Below are 21,122 nucleotides of genomic sequence, written 5' to 3'. Positions count from 1 at the left end.
AACCAATGAGTGCTAACATTTTAAGCATGTTTTTTTTTTAAAATACATATTTGTGTTTGTGTTCTTTATAAAATTTATATCTCTGCTACCTAATCGTAAATAGGTACACACATGGCCCGGCCTGACATGGCTCAACCCAACCTGACATGGTGGCCTACCTCAAAAAACAGTCCCCTCTAGGGTTGCCAATCCCCAGGTGGGGGCAGGGGATCCCCCGGTTTGGAGGCCCTCCCCCCGCTTCAGGGTCGTCAGAAAGCGGGGGGATATGTCTGCTGGGAACTCTATTATTCCCTATAGAGACTTATTCCCATAGGAATAATTGATCTGCAGGTATCTGGGACTCTGGGAGGGCTGTTTTTTGAGGTAGAGGCACCAAATTTTCAATATAGCATCCAGGGCCTCTCCCCAAAATACCCTCCAAGTTTCAAAAGGATTGGACCAGGGGGCCCAATTCTATGAGCCCCAAAAGAAGGTACCCCTATCCATTATTTTCTATGGAAGGAAGGTATTTGGAGTTCAATTATACTTGTCACACCCTTGTTCCTGGCTCCACCCACAATGTCTCCTGGCTCCACCCCCAAAGTCTCCTGGCTCCACCTCCAAAGTCCCCAGATATTTCTTGAGTTGGACTTGGCAACCCTAGTCCCCTCAGAGCCCCAGATACCTGTGGATCAGTTCTCCATTATACCCTATGGGAATCGGTCTCCGTATGGTTTTGCACTGGGTTTGTGTGTACGTGTTGATGTAACAAAGGGGAAAAAAAAATACAAAATACAGCCGTAAGAGTGGCTGAATCCTTCAACTTGGTATAGTTGTACACATTTAGAAAAGATGCATCCTTAGGAGGGATGCCATAATAGCTTTTGTGATCTGTTTTTCCTCCCCCAAGTTTAATGTCATTTATTATTTAAAAAGCAAAACCTGCCCCGGAGAATTGGCAATAAGGATGTGTTCACACCAGTGTTCCCTCTTAGCTGAATTAGTGTGAGCTCGCTCGCAGATTTCTAGCCTCCTGCTCACACATTTTTGTCTAAGCTTAGGAAGGATGACCCCAGAGCACACTAATTTATGCAGCAGCTCACAACTTTAATGCCAGTCGCTCACAAAGTAGAATTTTTTTGCTCACAAGACTGTGGCTTAGAAGGAACATTGGTTCACACTACACTAAATCACATGGCTGTTTACTGCATAGGAACAGCAAAAACCCAGTTGCAAAACACATGATATAGGGTAGTGCGAATGCTGACTGAACTGGATTTTTACTGTGTAAGAATAGCAAAAATCCAGTTGCAAAACACATTATTTAACGTATAGTGAACATATATGAACATATGAAGCTGCGCTGCCTTCTACTGAATCAGACCCTGGGTCCATCCAAGTCAGTCTTGTCTACTCAGACTGGCAGCGGCTCTCCAGGGTCTCAAGCTGGGATTTTTCATGCCTTTTTGCCTGGACCCTTTTTAGTTGGAGATGCCGGGGATTGAACCTGGGACCTTCTGCTTACCAACCAGATGCTCTACTACTGAGCCACCGTCCCTCCCCTAATTTAAATACTGGGTTCGATGCATGAGGAGGCTTGTTGCATAGTGATCAAAGCTCTTTATTAGTGATTCAGCATGTATTTACATGACTATAAACTACTCCCAACTTAGCACCAGAACATGTGGCGATATATGCAGTTGAGTAAGGGGAAGCCCAGCCCCCAAGTCGCAGAAAACATCCTGTGCCTGAGCCCGTTTTGGATCCTTCATTAGAATATGCATCCTCGTTGGCAGATCCTAGGATCCTCTGATACTGCCTCCTGATTGGCCAGTTTGAATTATTCAGCCAATCCGGATGCAACTCTTTGGGTCCTCTATTATGTTGTACCTCAAACTTGGGCCACAACTAGGGTTGCCAATTCAAGAAATATCTGGGGACTTTGGGGGTGGAGCCAGGAGACTTTGGGGGTGGAGCCAGGAGACTTTGGGGGGTGGAGCCAAGATCAAGGTTGTGACAAGCATAATAGAACTCCAAAGGGAGTTCTGGCCCTCACATTTAAAGGGACGGCACACCTTTTCAATTCCTTCCTTCCATAGGAAATAATGAAGGATAGGGGCACCTTCTTTTGGGGCTCATAGAATTGGACCCCCTACTCCAATCTTTTTGAAACTTGGGGGTATTTTGGGGAGAGGCACTAGATACTGTACTGAAAATGTGGTGCCTCTACCCCAAAAAACAGCCCTCCTAGAGCCCCAGATACCCGCGGATCAATTCTCCATGATTTTCTATGGAGATAAATCTCCATAGGGAATAACAGAGTTCCCAGGAGACATTTCCCTCCCCTCCCCCTGCTTTCTGACGACCCTGTAGCGGGGGGAGGGTTCTCCAAACCGGGGGATCCCCTGCCCCCACCTGGGGATTGGCAACCCTAGCCACACAACACCCAACGTGTCCAGGCATGCCTTCATATACGTACAAGTGTGAACCGGTTTTTTTTATCATGATATGCGCTCTTTCTAATATGTTCTGGGCTCACTTTGTCCCCTCTGGTCTGAATAGCTCTACTAGGTGAGTTTGATTAACTGGATTTCTTAATACGATATTGGGACAGTTCTTGGTACATCCCTACAGTAGAATCAGTCAATAGAATGTATTTTCACTGGATGCTCTTCAGTGTAATTGCATGACTGCTCCTTGATTCTCTGTTTTATGGATTACTTTGTCTTGCTTTTTAATTTGTGAATTAAATCCTCACTAAGGCTGCATTATTCGAAGTGATAGATTAAAGCGTTCTTTATTGTAAGCGGAAAACCTGTGAATAAAACTGTTTTTTTTAAAAACGCACCCTTCACACTACACTAAATCATGCGCTTTGCGTAGGGTTGCCAATCCCCAGGTGGGGGCAGGGGATCCCCCGATTTGGAGGCCCTCCCCCCGCTTTAGGGTCCTCAGAAAGCGGGTGGGGGGGAGGGGAGGGAAATGTCTGCTGGGAACTCTTATTATTCCCTATGGAGATTTATTCCCATAGAAAATCATGGAGAATTTATCTGCAGGTATCTGGGGCTCTAGGAGGGCTGTTTTTTGGGGTAGAGGCACCAAATTTTCAGTATAGCATCTAGTGCCTCTCCCCAAAATACCCCCCCAAGTTTCAAAAAGATTGGACCAGGAGGTCCAATTCTATGAGCCCCAAAAGAAGGTGTCCCTATCCTTCATTATTTCCTATGGAAGGAAGGCATTGAAAAGGTGCGCCGTCCCTTTAAATGTGATGGCCAGAACTCCCTTTGGAGTTCAATGATGCTTGTCACAGCCTTGATCTTGGCTCCACCTCTAATGTCTCCTGGCTCCACCCCCAAAGTCTCCTGGCTCCACCCCCAAAATCCCCAGATATTTCTTGAATTGGACTTGGCAGCCCTAGCTTTGCGACTGGATTCTTGCTATGCTCACATACCCCAAACACTTAATTTAGTGTAGTGTGGAGGCGCCTTAAGCTTCCCCCCTCAGTCGCACCCATAGCACGTCACCGCTCCGGTTGCCACAGCGACGCCTCAGGGGTCAGAGGGCCGCTGGGCCTGAGACGGAGCCGTGGCGCCTTCGTTTTCCTGAGTGCTGGTCTCCGCTACGACTTGGGCTCCCTCCCGCCCTGTCGCTGAAACGTTTCACAACAATAATATATATATATAAGAAGCTGAATTTCTATCTATTAAGAAAACGGCCTTCGTCGCGGGATTTAGACGTCATCTCCCGCCGCTGCTATGGCAACCGGCCTCCCCCTCCCCTCCGAGCGCCTCCAAAGTGACGTGTAGAGGCGGGCGCTGATGACGCTCCGCTCTGAGTGTCGGAAGGGAAGGCGAGAGGGAGGAAGGAAGGCAGGAGCGGCCGGGTGAGTGACAGCGGCGCCCAAGGCCCTCCCCCAAGCCCCCCACCCCTGCGCCTGCGCCCCCCCGAGAATATAAAGCCCCCCAGCACCTCTGGGGCCCCCTTCACGTGCGAGTCTCCTCTCTGCTTCACGGGCCCTTTGCCCCCGCTTAGCTTGCCAGTCTCCAGGTGGCGGCTGGAGATCCCCCGGAATGCCAGCTGGCCTCCGAGGTAGGGTTGCCGATCTCCCGGCGGGGGCGGGGGATCCCCCGGTTTGGAGGCCTCCCCCCCCCCCCCCGCTTCAGGATCATCAGAAAGTGGGGGAGGGAAGTATCTGCTGGGCACTCCGTTGTTCCCTATGGAGACCGATTACAATATCCCATGTTTGGGCAGTAGAGCATCTGGAAAGAACAAGAGGTGACATGAGGAAATTGTGTATATTGGCTTAAAGCCAGTTTGGTGTAGTGGTTAAGTGCGCGGACTCTTATCTGGGAGAACCGGGTTTGATTCCCCACTCCTCCACTTGCACCTGCTGGAATGGCCTTGGGTCAGCCAGAGCTCTCTTGTCTGGGAGAACCGGGTTTGATTCCCCACTTCTCCGCTTGTACCTGCTGGAATGGCCTTGGGTCAGCCATGGCTCTCTTATCTGGGAGAACCGGGTTTGATTCCCCACTCCTCCGCTTGTACCTGCTGGAATGGCCTTGGGTCAGCCATGGCTCTCTTATCTGGGAGAACCGGGTTTGATTCCCCACTCCTCCACTTGCACCTGCTGGAATGGCCTTGGGTCAGCCAGAGCTCTCTTATCTGGGAGAACCGGGTTTGATTCCCCACTCCTCCTCTTGCACCTGCTGGGATGGCCTTGGGTCAGCCATAGCTCTCTTATCTGGGAGAACCGGGTTTGATTCCCCACTCCTCCACTTGCACCTGCTGGAATGGCCTTGGGTCAGCCAGAGCTCTCTTGTCTGGGAGAACCGGGTTTGATTCCCCACTCCTCCACTTGCAGCTGCTGGAATGGCCTTGGGTCAGCCATAGCTCTCTTATCTGGGAGAACCGGGTTGGATTCCACACTCCTCCACTTGCAGCTGCTGGAATGGCCTTGGGTCAGCCATAGCTCTCTTATCTGGGAGAACCAGGTTTGATTCCCCACTCCTCCACTTGCACCTGCTGGAATGGCCTGGGGTCAGCCAGAGCTCTCTTATCTGGGAGAACCAGGTTTGATTCCCCACTCCTCCACTAACAGCTGCTGGAATGGCCTCGGGTCAGCTAGAGCTCTCTTATCCGGGAGAACCGGGTTTGATTCCCCACTCTTCCACTTGCAGCTGCTGGAATGGCCTTGGGTCAGCCAGAGCTCTCTTGTCTGGGAGAACCAGGTTTGATTCCCCACTCCTCCACTAACAGCTGCTGGAATGGCCTCGGGTCAGCTAGAGCTCTCTTATCCGGGAGAACCGGGTTTGATTCCCCACTCTTCCACTTGCACCTGCTGGAATGGCCTTGGGTCAACCAGAGCTCTCTTATCTGGGAGAACTAGGTTTGATTCCCCACTCCTCCACTTGCAGCTGCTGGAATGGCCTTGGGTCAGCCAGAGCTCTCTTATCTGGGAGAACCGGGTTTGATTCCCCACTCCTCCACTTGCAGCTGCTGGAATGGCCTTGGGTCAGCCACAGCTCTCTTATCTGGGAGAACCGGGTTTGATTCCCCACTCCTCCACTTGCCCCTGCTGGGATGGCCTTGGGTCAGCCAGAGCTCTCTTATCTGGGAGAACCAGGTTTGATTCCCCACTCCTCCACTTGCGCCTGCTGGGATGGCCTTGGGTCAGCCACAGCTCTCTTATCTGGGAGAACCGGGTTTGATTCCCCCCTCCTTCACTTGCCCCTGCTGGAATGGCCTTGGGTCAGTCATAGCTCTGGCAGAGGTTGTCCTTGAAAGGGCAGCTGCTGTGAGAGCCCTCTCCAGCCCCACCCACCTCACAGGGTGTCTGTTGTGGGGGAGGAAGGGAAAGGAGATTGTGAGCCGCTCTGAGACTCTTCGGAGTGGAGGGCGGGATATAAATCCAATATCTTCTTCTTCTTAAAATTTAAAGTCTGGCCTTGTTACAAATGAATATATTTCTTTGCCACGGTGCAGTAAAGAAGCTAAATGCGCTGGTATTTGTTTCATAACGTTGTAGTTTGAAGACGTAGAATCTTAACACACAGTTTACAGATGATGACAGCATCGGTTCATTGTAAAGCAGCATGCAGTTTACCATGGAGAATTGATCCGTGGTTATCAGGGACTCGGACGGGGGGGGAGCTGTTTTTTTGAGGTAGGGGCAGCAGATTTTCCACATAGCGTCCGATGCCTCTCCTCAAAGCACCCTCCAAGTTTCAAAAAGATTGGATCAGGGGGTCCAATGCTATGAGCCCCCCCAAAAGCGTCCCCATCCTTCATTACTTCCAACGGAGGGAAGGCATTGAAAAGGTATGAGGTCCCTTTAAATGTGATGGCCAGGACTCCCTGTGGAGTTCAGTCATGCTTGTCACAACCTTCCTCCTGGCTCCACCCCCCAATGTCTCCTGGCTCCACCCCCAAAGTCCCCAGATATTTCTTGGCAACCCCACTTCGAGGCACAGCGATCAGTCCTCCCCTGGAGGAAGTGGCTGCTTTGGAAAGTGGGCTCGGTGGCATTTCTCCCCACTCTCCAAGGTCTCTCCCCCTCCCCAAGCTCAAGAGTCCCCAGGAATGTCACAGGTTGCCATTCTCCAGCTGGGAGCTGGAGATCTCCTGGAATCTCCAGCTGGCCTTTGATTCAAAGAGACCAGTTCTCCCCTGGAGGAAATGGCTGCTTTGGAATCATAGAATCATAGAGTTGGAAGGGACCTCCAGGGTCATCTAGTCCAACCCCTGCACAATGCAGGAAACTCACAAATACCTCTCCCTTTAGGTGGGATCTCTGGCATTTCTCCCCACCCCCCAAGGTCTCTTCCCCTCCCCAAGCTCAGTACCCAGAGGACTGTCAGAACCCAGTGCTTGCAGCTAGGGTCGCCAGTCTCCAGGTGGGAGCTGGAGATCACCCAGAATTACAGCTGCCCTTGAGGAGATAGAGCTCAGCCCTCCTGGAGATTATAACTGCTTGGAAGGGGGGACTCTGTGATGTTATATAGATCCAGGTGGGCAGCTGTGTTGGTCTGAAGCAGAACAAAGCAAGAGTCAGGTGGCACCTTTAAGACAGACAAGGTTTATTCAGAATGTAAGCTTTCGTGTGCTCTGATGAAGTGTGCTTCTAGCACACGAAAGCTTACATTCTGAGTAAAACTTTGTTGGTCTCAAAGGTGCAACGGATCCTATTTATGTGATTTCTGTACTACTTAAAGAGCCAGCTTGGTGTAGTGCTTAAGTGCAGGCAGACTCTTATCTGGGAGAACCGGGTTTGAATCCCTACTCCTCCACTTGCAGCTGCTGGAATGGCCTTGGGTCAGCCAGAGCTCTCTTATCTGGGAGAACCGGGTTTGATTCCCCACTCCTCCGCTTGCACCTGCTGGAATGGCCTTGGGTCAGCCAGAGTTCTCTTATCTGGGAGAACCGGGTTTGATTCCCCACTCCTCCACTTGGACCTGCTGGAATGGCCTTGGGTCAGCCAGAGCTCTCTTACCTGGGAGAACCAGGTTTGATTCCCCACTCCTCCGCTTGCACCTGCTGGCATGGTCTTGGGTCAGCCATAGCTCTCTTTCTGGGAGAACCGGGTTTGATTCCCCACTCCTCCACTTGCGCCTGCTGGGATGGCCTTGGGTCAGCCACAGCTCTCTTATCTGGGAGAACCGGGTTTGATTCCCCACTCCTCCGCTTGCGCCTGCTGGCATGGTCTTGGGTCAGCCATAGCTCTCTTATCTGGGAGAACCGGGTTTGATTCCCCACTCCTCCGCTTGCGCCTGCTGGCATGGTCTTGGGTCAGCCACAGCTCTCTTATCTGGGAGAACCGGGTTGGATTCCCCACTCCTCCACTTGCAGCTGCTGGAATGGCCTTGGGTCAGCCAGAGCTGTTGTAGGAGTTGTCCTCGAAACGGCAGCTGCTGTAAGAGCGCTTTCAGCCCCACCCACCTCGTAGGGTGTCTGTTGTGGGGGGAAGGGGAAGGTAAAAGGAGATTGTGATTGCTCTGAGACTCTGAGATTCAAAGTATAGGGCGAGATATAAATCCAATATCTTCTTCTTCGTGGGAATACTTATGCTACGCTTTGGTTCTTTCTGGGGGTTCCAGACTTCTAAAATCATAATGCATTGGTTATTGAATTATTGTTCCCATTTTGTCAATTGGGCTGACTGTGTGTAAGAGCCCCGTGGCGCAGAGTGGTAAAGCTGCAGTACTGCAGTCTAAGCTCCCTGCTCATGACCTGAGTTGGATCCCGGCAGAAGCTGGGTTCAGGTAGCAGGCTTGGTAAAATGAGTATCCAGCTTGCTGGGGGGGGGGGAGTGTAGATGTCTGGGGAAGGCAATGTCAAACCACCCCATTAAAAAAATCTGTCGTGATAACGTGAAAGCAACGTCACCCCAGAGTCGGAAATGACTGGCGCTTGCACAGGGGACTACTTCTACCTTTACTCCCAGATATAGATGAGATTACATCCGAACAGGAGACCCCTGGGTGCATTTACTCAGAAGTAGGTGCCATGTCTTTCAGTGGAGCTTACTTCCATCTCAGTGTGTCCAGGGCTGTGTCCTTAGGTTTTCCTCTTTGGCATGTGCGATACCAAGAGACAGAGGGATGCTTTCTTGAGCTTTTGCGAAATTGATCCTCTGCAGCTCTGATAATGTGCTAAATTCTGAAGTGACTGCAAAGAAAGTGTTTATTTATTTTCAGATTTTTATTCCACCCTCCCCAACCAGGCTCAGGACGGATCACAACTGAACAAGATCCGTGTGGGCATCCATGGTGGTCTGAAGCAGTAGAACAAAGCAGGAGTCAAGTTTCACCTTTAAGACCAACAAAGTTTTATTCAGAATGTAAGCATGCACACGAAAGCTTACATTCTGAATAAAACTTTGTTGGTCTTAAAGGTGAAACTTGACTCCTACTTCGTTCAACAACTGAACAAATTCCTTACAATAAATTGCATTAATTTAAAATCATTGAAACGATGAAACCACAAGGCAGCAGCAATTTCAGGACGACCTGTTAGGACCACGCGGATGGAATTAATTAGTAATGGGATTAATAAACGCTTTAATAGGTTGGGAATTAGAGCAGGAAGGCCAGCTGAGATGGCTGCCCGCTGCTTTACCTGAAAACCTGGTGGAACAGCACCATTTTACAGGTGGAACAATAAAAGGTCGCGGAGGGCCCTGATCTCCGGTGGGAGCGAATTCCACTGGGCCAGAGCCAAGGCAGAGAAAGCCTGGTCGAGGCTAGGTGGATGTCTTTTGGGCCGGGGACGACCAGTAGATGTTGGTCCAAGAATCACAAGGTTCTTCAGGGCACATATGGGAAGAAGCAATCCTTCAGATGTGTCTATCCCAGGCCACGTGTCAAACATGCTCCCGGAGTGCTCCTATCAGACCTCCGCGCAACTGGCCGTCATCTGTTTCCTTCTCCCTCTCTCTTGCTTCCTTCTGCATCACAGCTTGCTTTGCAAGGCTTGCTCAATCGCACAGGAGCTACAGAGCAAAGCCTCTGTTTTCTCCATTGGCTGAGGCTCCTCCCTTGGGGAGGAAGGATGGGGGGGGAGGCTGAGCTTGTTTTACCAGGCTCTCTCAATCACACAGCAGAGGTACTGAGCCAAGCCTCTCTTCCTTCTATGGGCTGAGGCTCCTCCCCCTCCTGGTCCCTTGGGGAAGGAAGGAAAGAGCTAGTTTCCTTTTGCCCAGTTCCCTGGATTCCATGGGAGAGATACAAAGAAAACAGCTTTAAGAATCATAGAATCAGAGAGTTGGAAGGGACCTCCAGGGTCATCTAGTCCAACCCCCTGCACAATGCAGGAAACTCACAAACGCCTCCCCCTAAATTCACAGGATCTTCATTGTTGTCAGGTGGCCATCTAGCCTCTGTTGAAAAACCTCCAAGGAAGGAGAGCCCAACACCTCCTGAGTTGGAAGGGACCTCTAGGGTCATCTAGTCCAACCCCCTGCACAATGCAGGAAACTCACAAATACCTCCCCCCCCTAAATTCACAGGATCCTCACTGCTGTCAGATGGCCATCTAGCCTCTGTTGAAAAACCTCCAATAAAGGAGACCAATGAGTGCTAATGTTTTAAGGTTTTTTTAAAAATCTTTAATTGTGTTTGTCTGTGTCCTTTATAAAGTTTATATCTCCGCTACCTAATCTTAAATAGGTAGACACAAGGCCTGGCCCAACATGGTCGACCCGACCCGACGAGGTCTCATGTATGTCAAGGTCTCATAACAAATGAGTTTGACACACTTGCGGCTTTTTGTTGAGGAAACACAAATAGAGGTTGACCTGAAAGAGTTTCTCCTGCCCTAACAGCTGGTGGGGGGGAAAGGCACGTTTTAAATAAGAACGTAAGAAAACAGAAAGTTGACCCCGCCCCCTGGGGGTTTGTATAGATGAGAGAATCTCACAGCTGTAGCTTTCGCAAGCAAACCAAAGAAGGGAATCCCAAAGATGCACAAGCCTACGTCTCTGAACTCTGCATTTAAAAAATGCCTCTGCTGTTAATAATACGATTGTTTGGAGGAGGGAGCGCTGGGAGGAATCTGCAAGAGCCAAACCGGAAGAGCCGTTCAAAAGCACTGATTATATTTGCCGGCTTCTAGCTGGAGTTTCAGAAGCCCAGCAGGCCGAACAGCATTTCAGAGAGGAGCGGAGGGAGGGCGGAGGTTACGGCTGGAGCAGCTGGCCGTCCCAAACTCTTCCCCAGGCACCTGTCTGGTTGCAAGAGGAGGCCCGGGGTTCGAGATCCGGAGGGCAGGCGAGCAAACGAGAAAGACCAGGAGGATGGGAGCGGGAGGCAGTCTGCTGTGCTTTTCGGAAGCGCTCCCAGCAGAGGTGGGTTCGGGCCTGGACAAGGAAGCTTGTATATTCACATATCATTAGTGCTGTAATTCAATTCTATAAAGTCCAGGTGGGGGTAGGGGATGCCCTGGTTTGGAGGTCCTCCCCCCCCGCTTCAGAGTCATCCCCCGGGTGGGGGAGGGACATGTCTGTTGGCACTCCATTATTCCCTATGGGGACTGATTCCCATAGGGGATATTGGAGAATTGAATATTGGAGAATAGGTATCTGCGGCTGCGGGGGGTGGGTGGGCGCTGTTTATTGAGATAGAGGCACCAAACGTGCAGCGTAGCATCCATTGCCTCTCCCCAAAATACCCTCCAGGTTTCGGAAAGATTGGACCAGAGGGTCCAATTCTGTGAGCCTCAAAAGATGGTCCAGCGGAGGGGAGGCATTTAAAAGGAGTGCAGTCCCTTTAAATGTGACGGCCAGAACTCCCTTTGGAGTTCAATCGTGCTTGTCACAGCCTTGCTCCTGGCTCCACCCCCAGTGTCTCCTGGCTCCACCCCCAAAGTCCCCAGATATTTCTTGCATTGGACTTGGTAACCCGAGGCAGGAGACCTAGACGGCTGTGAAGGACAACATCGTGATGACGTGTGTTGCTTGCTGCCATCTGTATCAAGCCTGAGAAGACACACAATCCAGCTTTCTGTTTGCTGTATCCACCCAGCAGGATATCTATTAAAACAGTCCCTTATGTATATTTAGGCACCCGGGGTTCTTCATCCGCCCGCGAATGATTCAAGACAGGGGTGGCCAAAACTGCCTAGCATAAGGAACCACGTAGAATAAACGTGAGAGCCACAAGACACGAATGTCAGATGTAGGTAGGTAGGTGGGAAGGAAGGAAGGAAGGCAGGCAAATAGATGGGGGAAGGAAGGGAGAGGTGGAAAGAAAGCAACTTTAACTTTAAATGGATTCGCCAAGCCACTGGCTGGCTTGACTTGGGGTTTTGAGAGCCACACAAGATTTGAACATATGAACATATGAAGCTGCCTTCTACTGAATCGGACCCTCGGTCCATCAAAGTCAGTATTGTCTTCTCAGACTGGCAGCGGCTCTCCAGGGTCTCAAGCTGAGGTTTTTCACACCTATTTGCCTGGACCCTTTTTAGTTGGAGATGCCAGGGATTGAACCTGGGACCTGCTGCTTCCCAAGCAGATGCTCTACCACTGAGCCACCGTCCCTCCCCTGCTCTCCAGGGTCTCAAGCTGAGGTTTTTCACACCTATTTGCCTGGACCCTTTTTTTGGAGATGCCAGGGATTGAACGTGGGACCTTCTGCTTCCCAAGCAGATGCTCTACCACTGAGCCACCGTCCCTCCCCTGCTCTCCAGGGTCTCAAGCTGAGGTTTTTCACACCTATTTGCCTGGACCCTTTTTTTGGAGCTGCCAGGGATTGAACGTGGGACCTTCTGCTTCCTAAGCAGATGCTCTGCCACTGAGCCACCGTCCCTCCCCTGACTGGCAGTGGCTCTCCAGGGTCTCAAGCGGAGGCTTTTCACACCTATTTGCCTGGACCCTTTTTTGGAGATGCCGGGGATTGAACCTGGGACCTTCTGCTTCCCAAGCAGATCCTCTACCACTGAGCCACCGTCCCTCCCCTTTGTGAAAGAGCCACATGCGGCTCCCGAGCCACCCCTGATTTCAGAGGATGCTTTGAGCCACTTGTTGGGCTCCTGATAGGACAAAGTAAAGAAGCTGCAACTTTTGATACTGGCTGTATCCCTGGGCCTTTAAGGTTATTCTAGGAAGGAGGAATCGTGATGCGTTTCTTGATACAGCAGTCAAGTGGTGGGGAAAGTTTCAATGCTTAGATACTCTCGCCATCAGGCTGTTGTTAAAAGTATAGGAGCCCCGTGGCGCAGAGTGGTAAGCTCTGAAGTCCAAGCTCTGCTCACAACCTCAGTTCGATCCTGGCAGAAGCTGGGTTCAGGTAGCCAGCTCAAGGTTGACTCAGCCTTCTGAGGTTGGTAAAAGGAGTACCCAGCTCGCTGGGGCCGGGGCGGGGGTGGGTGGGGGCGGAAAGCATAGATGACTGGGTAAGGCAATGACAAAACCACCCCGTAAAAAGTCTGCCATGAAAATGTCTTGATGCGACGTCACCCCAGAGTCAGAAACGATTGGTGCTTGCATAGGGGACTACCTTGACCTTTTTAAAGGTATAGAAGGGTAAGTAATGACAATAGAGCCCCCCAAAAGGTTTGGGGCATAGATGCTGAGAACTGGCTGAAAATATTATTTTAGATTTCAAGTAATAGTACTTATACTGCCACAGGAGGTGGTGGCGGCCACAAGTATAGCCACCTTCAAGGGTTTAGATAAAAATATGGAGCACAGGTCCATCAGTGGCTATTAGCCACAGTGTGTGTGTATATATAAAATGTTTTGCCACTGTGTGACACAGAATGTTGGACTGGATGGGCCGTTGGCTTGATCCAACATGGCTTCTCTTATGTTCTTATGGAACTACTGGGGTTTTTTTTTAAGAAAATAGGACAAATACACAAAGGAACATTCAAAAGACATACAGGCAGCATTACTGGAATATCAGCGAATGAGTTTATGCATATAATAATTCTTGGAGCATCAGTAAAAACCAAACTTGGGGTGTTACTGTTTTTTTTTTAAAAAGATTGCTTGAATTTGGAGCAAAAGGCCCTAGGCAAGGGGTGTCAAACTCATTTGTTATGAGGGCCGGATCTGTCACAAATGAGACTTTGTTGGGCTGAGCCGTGCGCGTCGTCTAATGTAACGCCAGGTAGCAGAGATATAAACTTCGTAAAGGACACAGACAAACGCAAAGTTTAAAAAAAAAACCAACCTTAAAGCACGTTTAAAAGATGAGCACTCTTGCGATATTTTATTTAACATTAGGGTTTGTAGAATCTTTTGGGCTCAAGTGCCGTGTTCTACTGGAGAAAGTTTTTCTTCCAGACGTTTCGTTCTCAGCTGAACGAAACGTCTGGAAGAAAAACTTTCTCCAGTAGAACACGGCACTTGAGCCCGAAAGATTCTACAAACCCTAATGATGATGCCAGCCGTGAAAACCTGAAATCTTTTATTTAACAGTCTCTGATTACTGGCACCTCTTCCTCTGAATGATTGCATCAAAATCTGGAGACAGTGTCTGTGCTGTAGCAATCTTGAGTACGCCGTTCAGGTGTTGTTCAGGTGTCTGTTTGTAAGTTGCAAGCCTACTTTTGATTGACGGACATTCATTACAGAAATCTCACGATCGGCGCTTTGAGCCTAAGACCCAGAGGAAAATGTGTAGTGGCTGGGCATTGCAAGCTTTTGTACATAAATTGCTTCATGTGCCGTTCAGCCCATGGAGAAAATACCTTGATTGGGCAAGTCTGACAAACGCAAGCTGTGATGCAGAAGGAAGCAAGAGAGGGAGAAAGAGGCAGACGACAGTGAGTTGCTCGTGGGCCTGATAGGAGCTCTCCGGGGAACTTGATCCGTCCCACAGGCAACATGTTTGACGCCTCAGCTCTAGGCAGCTCAAAGCCTCCAAACAGACACATAACGCCACTCTGGCAATCCACCCACCCGCTTCATTGGAGAAACTGGGTCTGCAAATGGGAATCTCTTTTACCTGGAAGCAGCTATATTATTTGTAGGGGTTTAAAGAAAGGTTGTTCTCTTGGGACTGTTTATTTGATTTTTATCCTGTTCGTTTCCCACACAGACCTCACGCAAACCCTATGAGGTAGATTAGGCTGGTTCAGGGCATTTTTTGTAGCAGGAGCTCCTTTGCATATTAGGCTACACCCTCCTGATGTAGCCAGTCCTCCAAGAGCTTACAGGGCTCTTCTTACAGGGCCTACTGTAAACTCCGGGAGGATTGGCTGCATCAGGGGTGTGTGGCCTAATATGCAAAGGAGTTCCCGCTGCAGAAAAAGCCCCGAGTTATTGCATCAAAATCTGAATTATCGCATCAAAATCTGGAGACGGTGTCTGTGCTGTAGCAATCTCTACCTCAGATTCCCATTTTTTATCTTTAAGGAAGGGGGGAAAGGCAAAGGAGACATAACAGGGCTGCCTGTTACATGAAAAACAGGTTCTGCCGCTCGCTCACGTCGGGTGCTTTCTCCCTCTCTCTGATTTAGGTGGAGAGATTCATGGCCCTCCCCTCTTCCTCTGATGCCATCTGACTGCCTCCCCTTTCGAGAAGTGAGATCCCGCCCTCCTCGCCTTTTGCTCTTCTGCCCAAAGCTGAGAGATGGAGCCCCCGGAAGTGACCATCATCGAAGGCGTGGGAGACGAAGTGACCGTGGTGGCCGGCGTAATCGTCCTCATCACCGCCCTGGTTCTCTCTTGGCTTTCCACGTACGTTGCAGACGGCGGCAATCCCCTTCTGGAAACCGTCGTGGCTTCCAGGGACTCGTCCGTGATCCACCTGAGCCCCATCGACCACTATGTGGGGAATTCCGTGGTATCGGAACATTCTGAGCCCCAGGGCGCCACGGAAGGCACCGAAGAGAAGGCGGAAGAGGGCCCTGCCCCTGACGCGGGCCCTCCCGTGGAGCAAGGGGACAGTGGCAACAGCGCCGACGCCACCCTGGACCGCCTGCTGGACATTCAAGGCCTTCCCCAAAGGACCTTTTCTAGCGGGGCTGTCTCCCCGGACCATCCGGGGCCTCCTCAGACAACCCCTGTCCCCAAAGAGAGCGAATCCAATTCAGGGCTTATCAAAGTGCGCCTCAAATTCCTCAACGACACAGAGGAGGTGGCCACGGTGAGGCCGGAGGACACTGTGGGCATCCTCAAGAGGTGAGTGTCGTTGGTGCCAAAGACGTACGCACGCAGACGCGCACACAAGTGCTTGCTGCCTGGAGAGCAGTTCCATAACGGCGCCTTGCCCCAACAAAGAGAACCGAGAGCAGCCACAGAAATCGATGCCACGTGCGCTGCTTAACGGTGACTAGCACACGCGCTTGTTGGCGCAGCTAAAAGCAAGAATTTCCCTATTGCGAGATGGTGGTTTGTTCATAATAATAATAATAATAATTTATTAACCTTGATGAATCGCCCCATTCCGGCTAGTGCCAGGCTCTGGGCGATGTACAACATTAAAATAAAATACATATGTTAATATCAATAAAATCAGTTACATTAAAAATAGATTACAGACGCCAATGGCGTCTCGTTTAAAGTGCTGTTGTTCAGTCATTACATCAGGGGCGAGGGGATCCCCCCCCAAGATGGGGTGGGGAGAAGAAGGTGCCAGCATGTGGTAGCATTTCAGAGCGTTCAGAGCCCTTCTTGAAAAAGGGAACTTTGACTTTAAAGCTTATACCCAGGACTTTCTTTTGTAGCAGGAACTCCTTTGCATATTAGGCCACATGCCCCTGATGTAGCCAATCCTCCTGGAGCTTACAGGGCTCTTTGTCCAGGGCCTACAGTGAACTCCAGAAGGATTGGCTACATCAGGGAGGTGTGGCCTAATATGCAAAGGAGCTTACAGGGCTCTTTGTCCAGGGCCTACTGTGAACTCCAGGAGGATTGGCTACATCAGGGAGGTGTGGCCTAATATGCAAAGGAGCTTACGGGGCTCTTAGTGCGGGGCCTACTGTAAACTCCAGGATTATTGGCTACATTGGGGGTGTGGCCTAATATGCAAAGGAGTTCCTGCTACAGAAAAAGCCCCGCTTATACCCCAAAAATCTCGTTGGGTTCTAAAGTGCTGCAGGAGGTCTAGTAGAGCACTTCCTGTGCATGATTTCACTAGTGTTTGGAAGAGACGTGCAAGTTAAGTCTTGAGGTCGGCAGGCACTTGGGTCTGAGATAATAAAACTGGGGAATTCCTGGGCCGCGGATGGTAACTTTTAGCCGCTACCGCAAGTCAGCTGCCACGACCTGCCCATTCAGTTCACTGGACCAGGGCAGAAGGTTTGTCCAGCGAAGCTGAAGGGCAGTAGGTTCAGGATGAACAAAAATGGAAATACTACTTTATACAGGAATAAACGGCTTTATTAGATAGATTCGTGGAGGAGAAGTCTGTCAATGGCTGGTAGCCACGGTGACCAAAGGGAGCCTCCACATTCGGTGGTACTAAGCCTTTGAATCCCAAAGCCAGGAGACATCAGGGGAAGGCCTTGGCCTCTATGCCCTGTTGCTGGCCATCCAGGGGAATCGGTCAGCCCCTGTGAGACAGGAGGCTGGACTAGATGGATCGTTGGTCTGATCCGGCAGGGCTCTTCTGATGTTCTTCCATTCAGAACAGGAACGGTCCCAGTACCTGGTTGCCGAGGCTCCAAAAACTCTCGGCGTGAATCGACGAAAGCAAATGGTTGTGGTGAAGACGATTTGCAAGCTCTGCCATCGTTAATATAATCTGTTGCAATGTTTCTGTAAGAATTTTAATCGGTTTTTAGTGCTTTAGGTTTGCCACCCTGAGCCATTTCAGTACGGAGGGTGAGACATAAATAACTGGTTGTTGAATATGGACTGCATAGATAGCTATATATATTTTCATTCGTGGTGGATAGGTCTGTCAATAGCTAGTAGCCACAGTGACCGAGTAGTAGACCCCTTTTGATTATATATAAAAAAGATAAAGGTAAGGGTGGTCCCCTGTGCAAGCACCAGTCGTTTCCGACTCTGGAGTGACGTCGCATCACGACATTTTCACAGCAGCCTTTTTACGGGGTGGTTTGCCATTGCCTTCCCCAGTCATCTACCCTTTCCCCCCAGCAAGCTGGGTGCTCATTTTATCGACCTCAGAAGGATGGAAGGCTGAGTCAACCTCGAGCCGGCTTCCGCTGGGATCGAACTCAGGTCGTGAGCAGAGCTTGGACTGCAGTACTGCAGCTGACCACTCTGCGCCACGGGGCTTATATATTTTTTGTTTACCCTTTATCTCTCTCTCTGTCTGTCTCTCTGTCTGTCTATCTAATCTCTCTCTCTTTCTGAAAATTAACAGGCAGACGTAGCAAATAGTGTTGTTGTTTCTAAAGAAGAGTGAAGCGAATGTGGCCTAGGGGAGGGACGGTGGCTCAGTGGTAGAGCATCTGCTTGGGAAGCAGAAGGTCCCAGGTTCAATCCCTGGCATCTCCAAAAAAGGATCCAGGCAAATAGGTGTGAAAAACCTCCGCTTGAGACCCTGGAGAGCCGCTGCCAGTCTGAGAAGACATTACTGAGTTTGATGGACCAAAGGTCTGATTCAGTAGAAGGCAGCTTCATATGTTCTAGGGAGGGACAGTGGCTCAGTGGTAGAGCATCTGCTTGGGAAGCAGAAGGTCCCAGGTTCAATCCCTGGCATCTCCAAAAAAGGGTCCAGGCAAATAGGTGTGAAAAACCTCCGCTTGAGGCCCTGGAGAGCCTTGAATGGGGCTGTGGCTCAGTGGTAGAGCATCTGCTTGGGAAGCAGAAGGTCCCAGGTTCAATCCCTGGCATCTCCAAAAAAGGGTCCAGGCAAGTAGGTGTGAAAAACCTCAGCTGGAGACCCTGGAGAGCCGCTGCCAGTCTGAGAAGACATTACTGACTTTGATGGACCGAGGGTCTGATTCAGTAGAAGGCAGCTTCAGATGTTCTAGGGAGGGACGGTGGCTCAGTGGTAGAGCATCTGCTTGGGAAGCAGAAGGTCCCAGGTTCAATCCCTGGCATCTCCACTAAAAAAGTGTCCAGGCAAATAGGTGTGAAAAACCTCCGCTTGAGACCCTGGAGAGCCACTGCTGGTCAGGGGAGGGACGATGGCTCAGTGGTAGAGCATCTGCTTGAGAAGCAGAAGGTCCCAGGTTCAATTCCCGGCATCTCCAAAAAAGGGTCCAGGCAAAAAGGTGTGAAAAACCTCCGCTTGAGACCCTGGAGAGCCACTGCTGGTCAGGGGAGGGACGGTGGCTCAGTGGTAGAGCCTCTGCTTGGGAAGCAGAAGGTCCCAGGTTCAATCCCTGGCATCTCCAAAAAAGGGTCCAGGCAAATAGGTGTGAAAAACCTCCGCTTGAGACCCTGGAGAGCCATGAATGGGGCTGTGGCTCAGTGGCAGAGCATCTGCTTGGGAAGCAGGAGGTCCCAGGTTCAATCCCCGGCATCTCCAAAAAAGGGTCCAGGCAAATAAGTGTGAAAAACCTCCGCTTGAGACCCTGGAGAGCCATGAATGGGGCTGTGGCTCAGTGGTAGAGCATCTACTTGGTAAGCAGAAGGTCCCAGGTTCAGTCCCCGGCATCTCCAACTAAAAAGGGTCCAGGCAAATAGGCGTGAAAAACCTCAGCTTGAGACCCTGGAGAGCCGCTGCCAGTCTGAGAAGACAAGACTGACTTTGATGGACCGAGGGTCTGATTCAGTAGAAGGCAGCTTCATATGTTCATGTTATCAAGGCAGGCCAGGGCTGGGGCCTTCTTCCTCCTTCCTTTGCAGTTGCCACAGAGTGGCCGGCTGGTGCCCAAATCGGAGCAAGGGCCCCTTCGATTAGCCAAGTGTTCCGAGGAAGCCGACAGGGGGAGCCGGGGGGCTCGCTGAGGGGTCCTGCACCTTTTGCGTGGCCTGAGATCCACAAGATTGTTTCGGCAGGCAGGGCCAGTGCGGAGTTAGAGCAGTGGGCTGGGATCTGGGAGGCCCAGGTTCGAATCTCCACTCTCCCGTGGAAGCTAGCCAGGTGACCTCGGACCAGTCACACCCTCTCAGCCTAACCTACCTTGCGGGTCTGTTGTGAGCATAACGTAAAGGAGACGAGAACGCTGCAAGCTACTTTGGGTCCGGTGTTCCCTTTAAGCCGAGCTAGTGTGAGCTAGCTCACAGATTTTTCGCCTCCGGCTCACACATTTTTGTCTTAGCTCAGGATGACCGCAGAGCACAATAATTGATGCAGCGGCTCCCAACTTCAATGCCAGTAGCTCACAAGGAAGAAATTTTGCTCGCAAGACTCTGCCTATTTGGTTCAGAGGTGGGGTGTAAATGAAATAAGCGGGGGTGGAGCTATGTGCCGCAGCCTCCACAAGGGACGCGGCTGCGGTGTCCTCCCAGGTTTCCTGCGGCCCACATCGCCCGTGGCAGCCACTGATCACAGGTTTCCGAAACTGCTTGCGTCGAAATTAGCTGTGCGGTTGCTCCTCTTAAAACATCCCGTCAGCATTCCACTCTGTGTAATTATCTCTCTCTCTCTCTCTCTTTTTTCTCCTTTACGAAGCAAATACTTTCCAGGCCAGGAGAACCAGATGAAGTTCATCTACCAGGGCCAGCTCCTCCAGGACCAGGCCCGCACTCTCCGCTCCCTCAACATCTTGGACAACTGCGTCATCCATTGCCACCTCTCTCAGGCCACCGTCGCAGCCGTTCCTGACGGCGTGGCGGCCCCCTCGGAGGCCGGCGGAGTCGCCCTGAACATGGGCAACCTGATGGTCCCCGTCTTCGTGGTGATGCTGGCCGTCATCTGGTACTTCCGCCTCAACTACCGCCAGCTTTTCACGGCCCCGGCCACCATCTCCTTAGTGGGGGTGACGGTCTTCTTCAGTTTCCTCGTCTTCGGAATGTACGGACGGTGAGCGGCTGGTCGGGCGGGCGGGGGGGGGAGGCCTTTTCAAGCTGCGAAATGCGGACCCCCCTTTTTCGTACTTTTCTCTCGTTTGCCCCGCAAGTCACTTTGGGGTGGGGAGCTCTTACCCAGAATTCAGCATGAATGGAAGACAGTGGGCGGAAGTAGCCCCCTTCAGACTTTTAAACTTAGAAACCATGGAAGTTCGGCAGATCTTTTCAAAGCCGCCCGATTTGGGCATTTTCGAAGACCGATGGGAGAAGGCAGGCAAACGCGGGATGACTGCTTGGCCAGTCCCTGTTGACTCGCTTTTGGGGCTTCCCGCCACCTAACCCAGGTATTAAACACTCCCTAGCGACTCGAAGCATTGGCTAGATTCCTCCTGATTTCTCTGGGTGGGTGGGGGAGCGTGGCTGTTTTTTTTTTCTCCGCAATTAGGACGACCCGGACGTTGCTGAGCGTTCTGAAGCGCGTGCAAGAGAACCCGGTGCTTGGTGTTGCCCCGCTTTTTGCCGCTCGTGTGCTTAGAGACCATCTTCGAGCGTCACGCCAGAGGAAAGGGCATCTAGTCCAAGCGCCCGCCTCTTCTTTTGCTGCTGCTTTGGAGAACGTGGAAGGGATGACCTTGGCGCACGCTTTCCCGCGGCCCTCGACCGCAGTCCCATTATGTGACAGTCACATCATGAGTCCTCACTCTCCCCCCTGATGACAGCCGTGTTGATGCCTTCAGCCCTTCCCTGGGGGTTGAGCAGAGAGCCCCTCCCCCAGCCCACCCCACATTCTGAAGGTGCCTGGCCGGTCTTTCGCCTCTCTCGCTCC

The 21,122-nt window shown here is 51.1% G+C and overlaps 1 protein-coding gene and 1 non-coding gene across 3 annotated transcripts; both read left to right on the top strand.

The window, feature by feature from the left end:
• The first annotated feature begins 3,776 nt into the window (after positions 1 to 3,776).
• Positions 3,777 to 20,667, top strand: TMUB2 (transmembrane and ubiquitin like domain containing 2). Of its 2 annotated transcripts, none has more exons than XM_060255586.1 (3): positions 3,777 to 3,862; positions 14,941 to 15,604; positions 19,959 to 20,667. In XM_060255586.1, the coding sequence occupies exons 2-3, from the start codon at positions 15,054 to 15,056 to the stop codon at positions 20,311 to 20,313; spliced, it is 906 nt and encodes a 301-aa protein (XP_060111569.1). In that variant the 5' UTR covers positions 3,777 to 3,862; positions 14,941 to 15,053; the 3' UTR covers positions 20,314 to 20,667. The 2 variants fall into 2 exon arrangements, with proteins under 2 accessions (XP_060111569.1, XP_060111570.1); XM_060255587.1 differs by lacking the exon at positions 3,777 to 3,862 and adding an exon at positions 10,598 to 10,819.
• TRNAP-GGG (transfer RNA proline (anticodon GGG)) lies at positions 18,163 to 18,234 on the top strand. Its single transcript has one exon. It is a non-coding gene; the product is annotated as a tRNA-Pro (tRNA).
• Positions 20,668 to 21,122: the final 455 nt, after the last annotated feature.

The sequence above is a fragment of the Heteronotia binoei genome, chromosome 15, assembly GCF_032191835.1.
Source record: "Heteronotia binoei isolate CCM8104 ecotype False Entrance Well chromosome 15, APGP_CSIRO_Hbin_v1, whole genome shotgun sequence".
Classification (NCBI taxonomy): Eukaryota; Metazoa; Chordata; class Lepidosauria; order Squamata; family Gekkonidae; genus Heteronotia; species Heteronotia binoei.
Note: the sequence above shows the minus strand (reverse complement) of the source record. Positions and strands in the feature narration are given on the sequence as shown.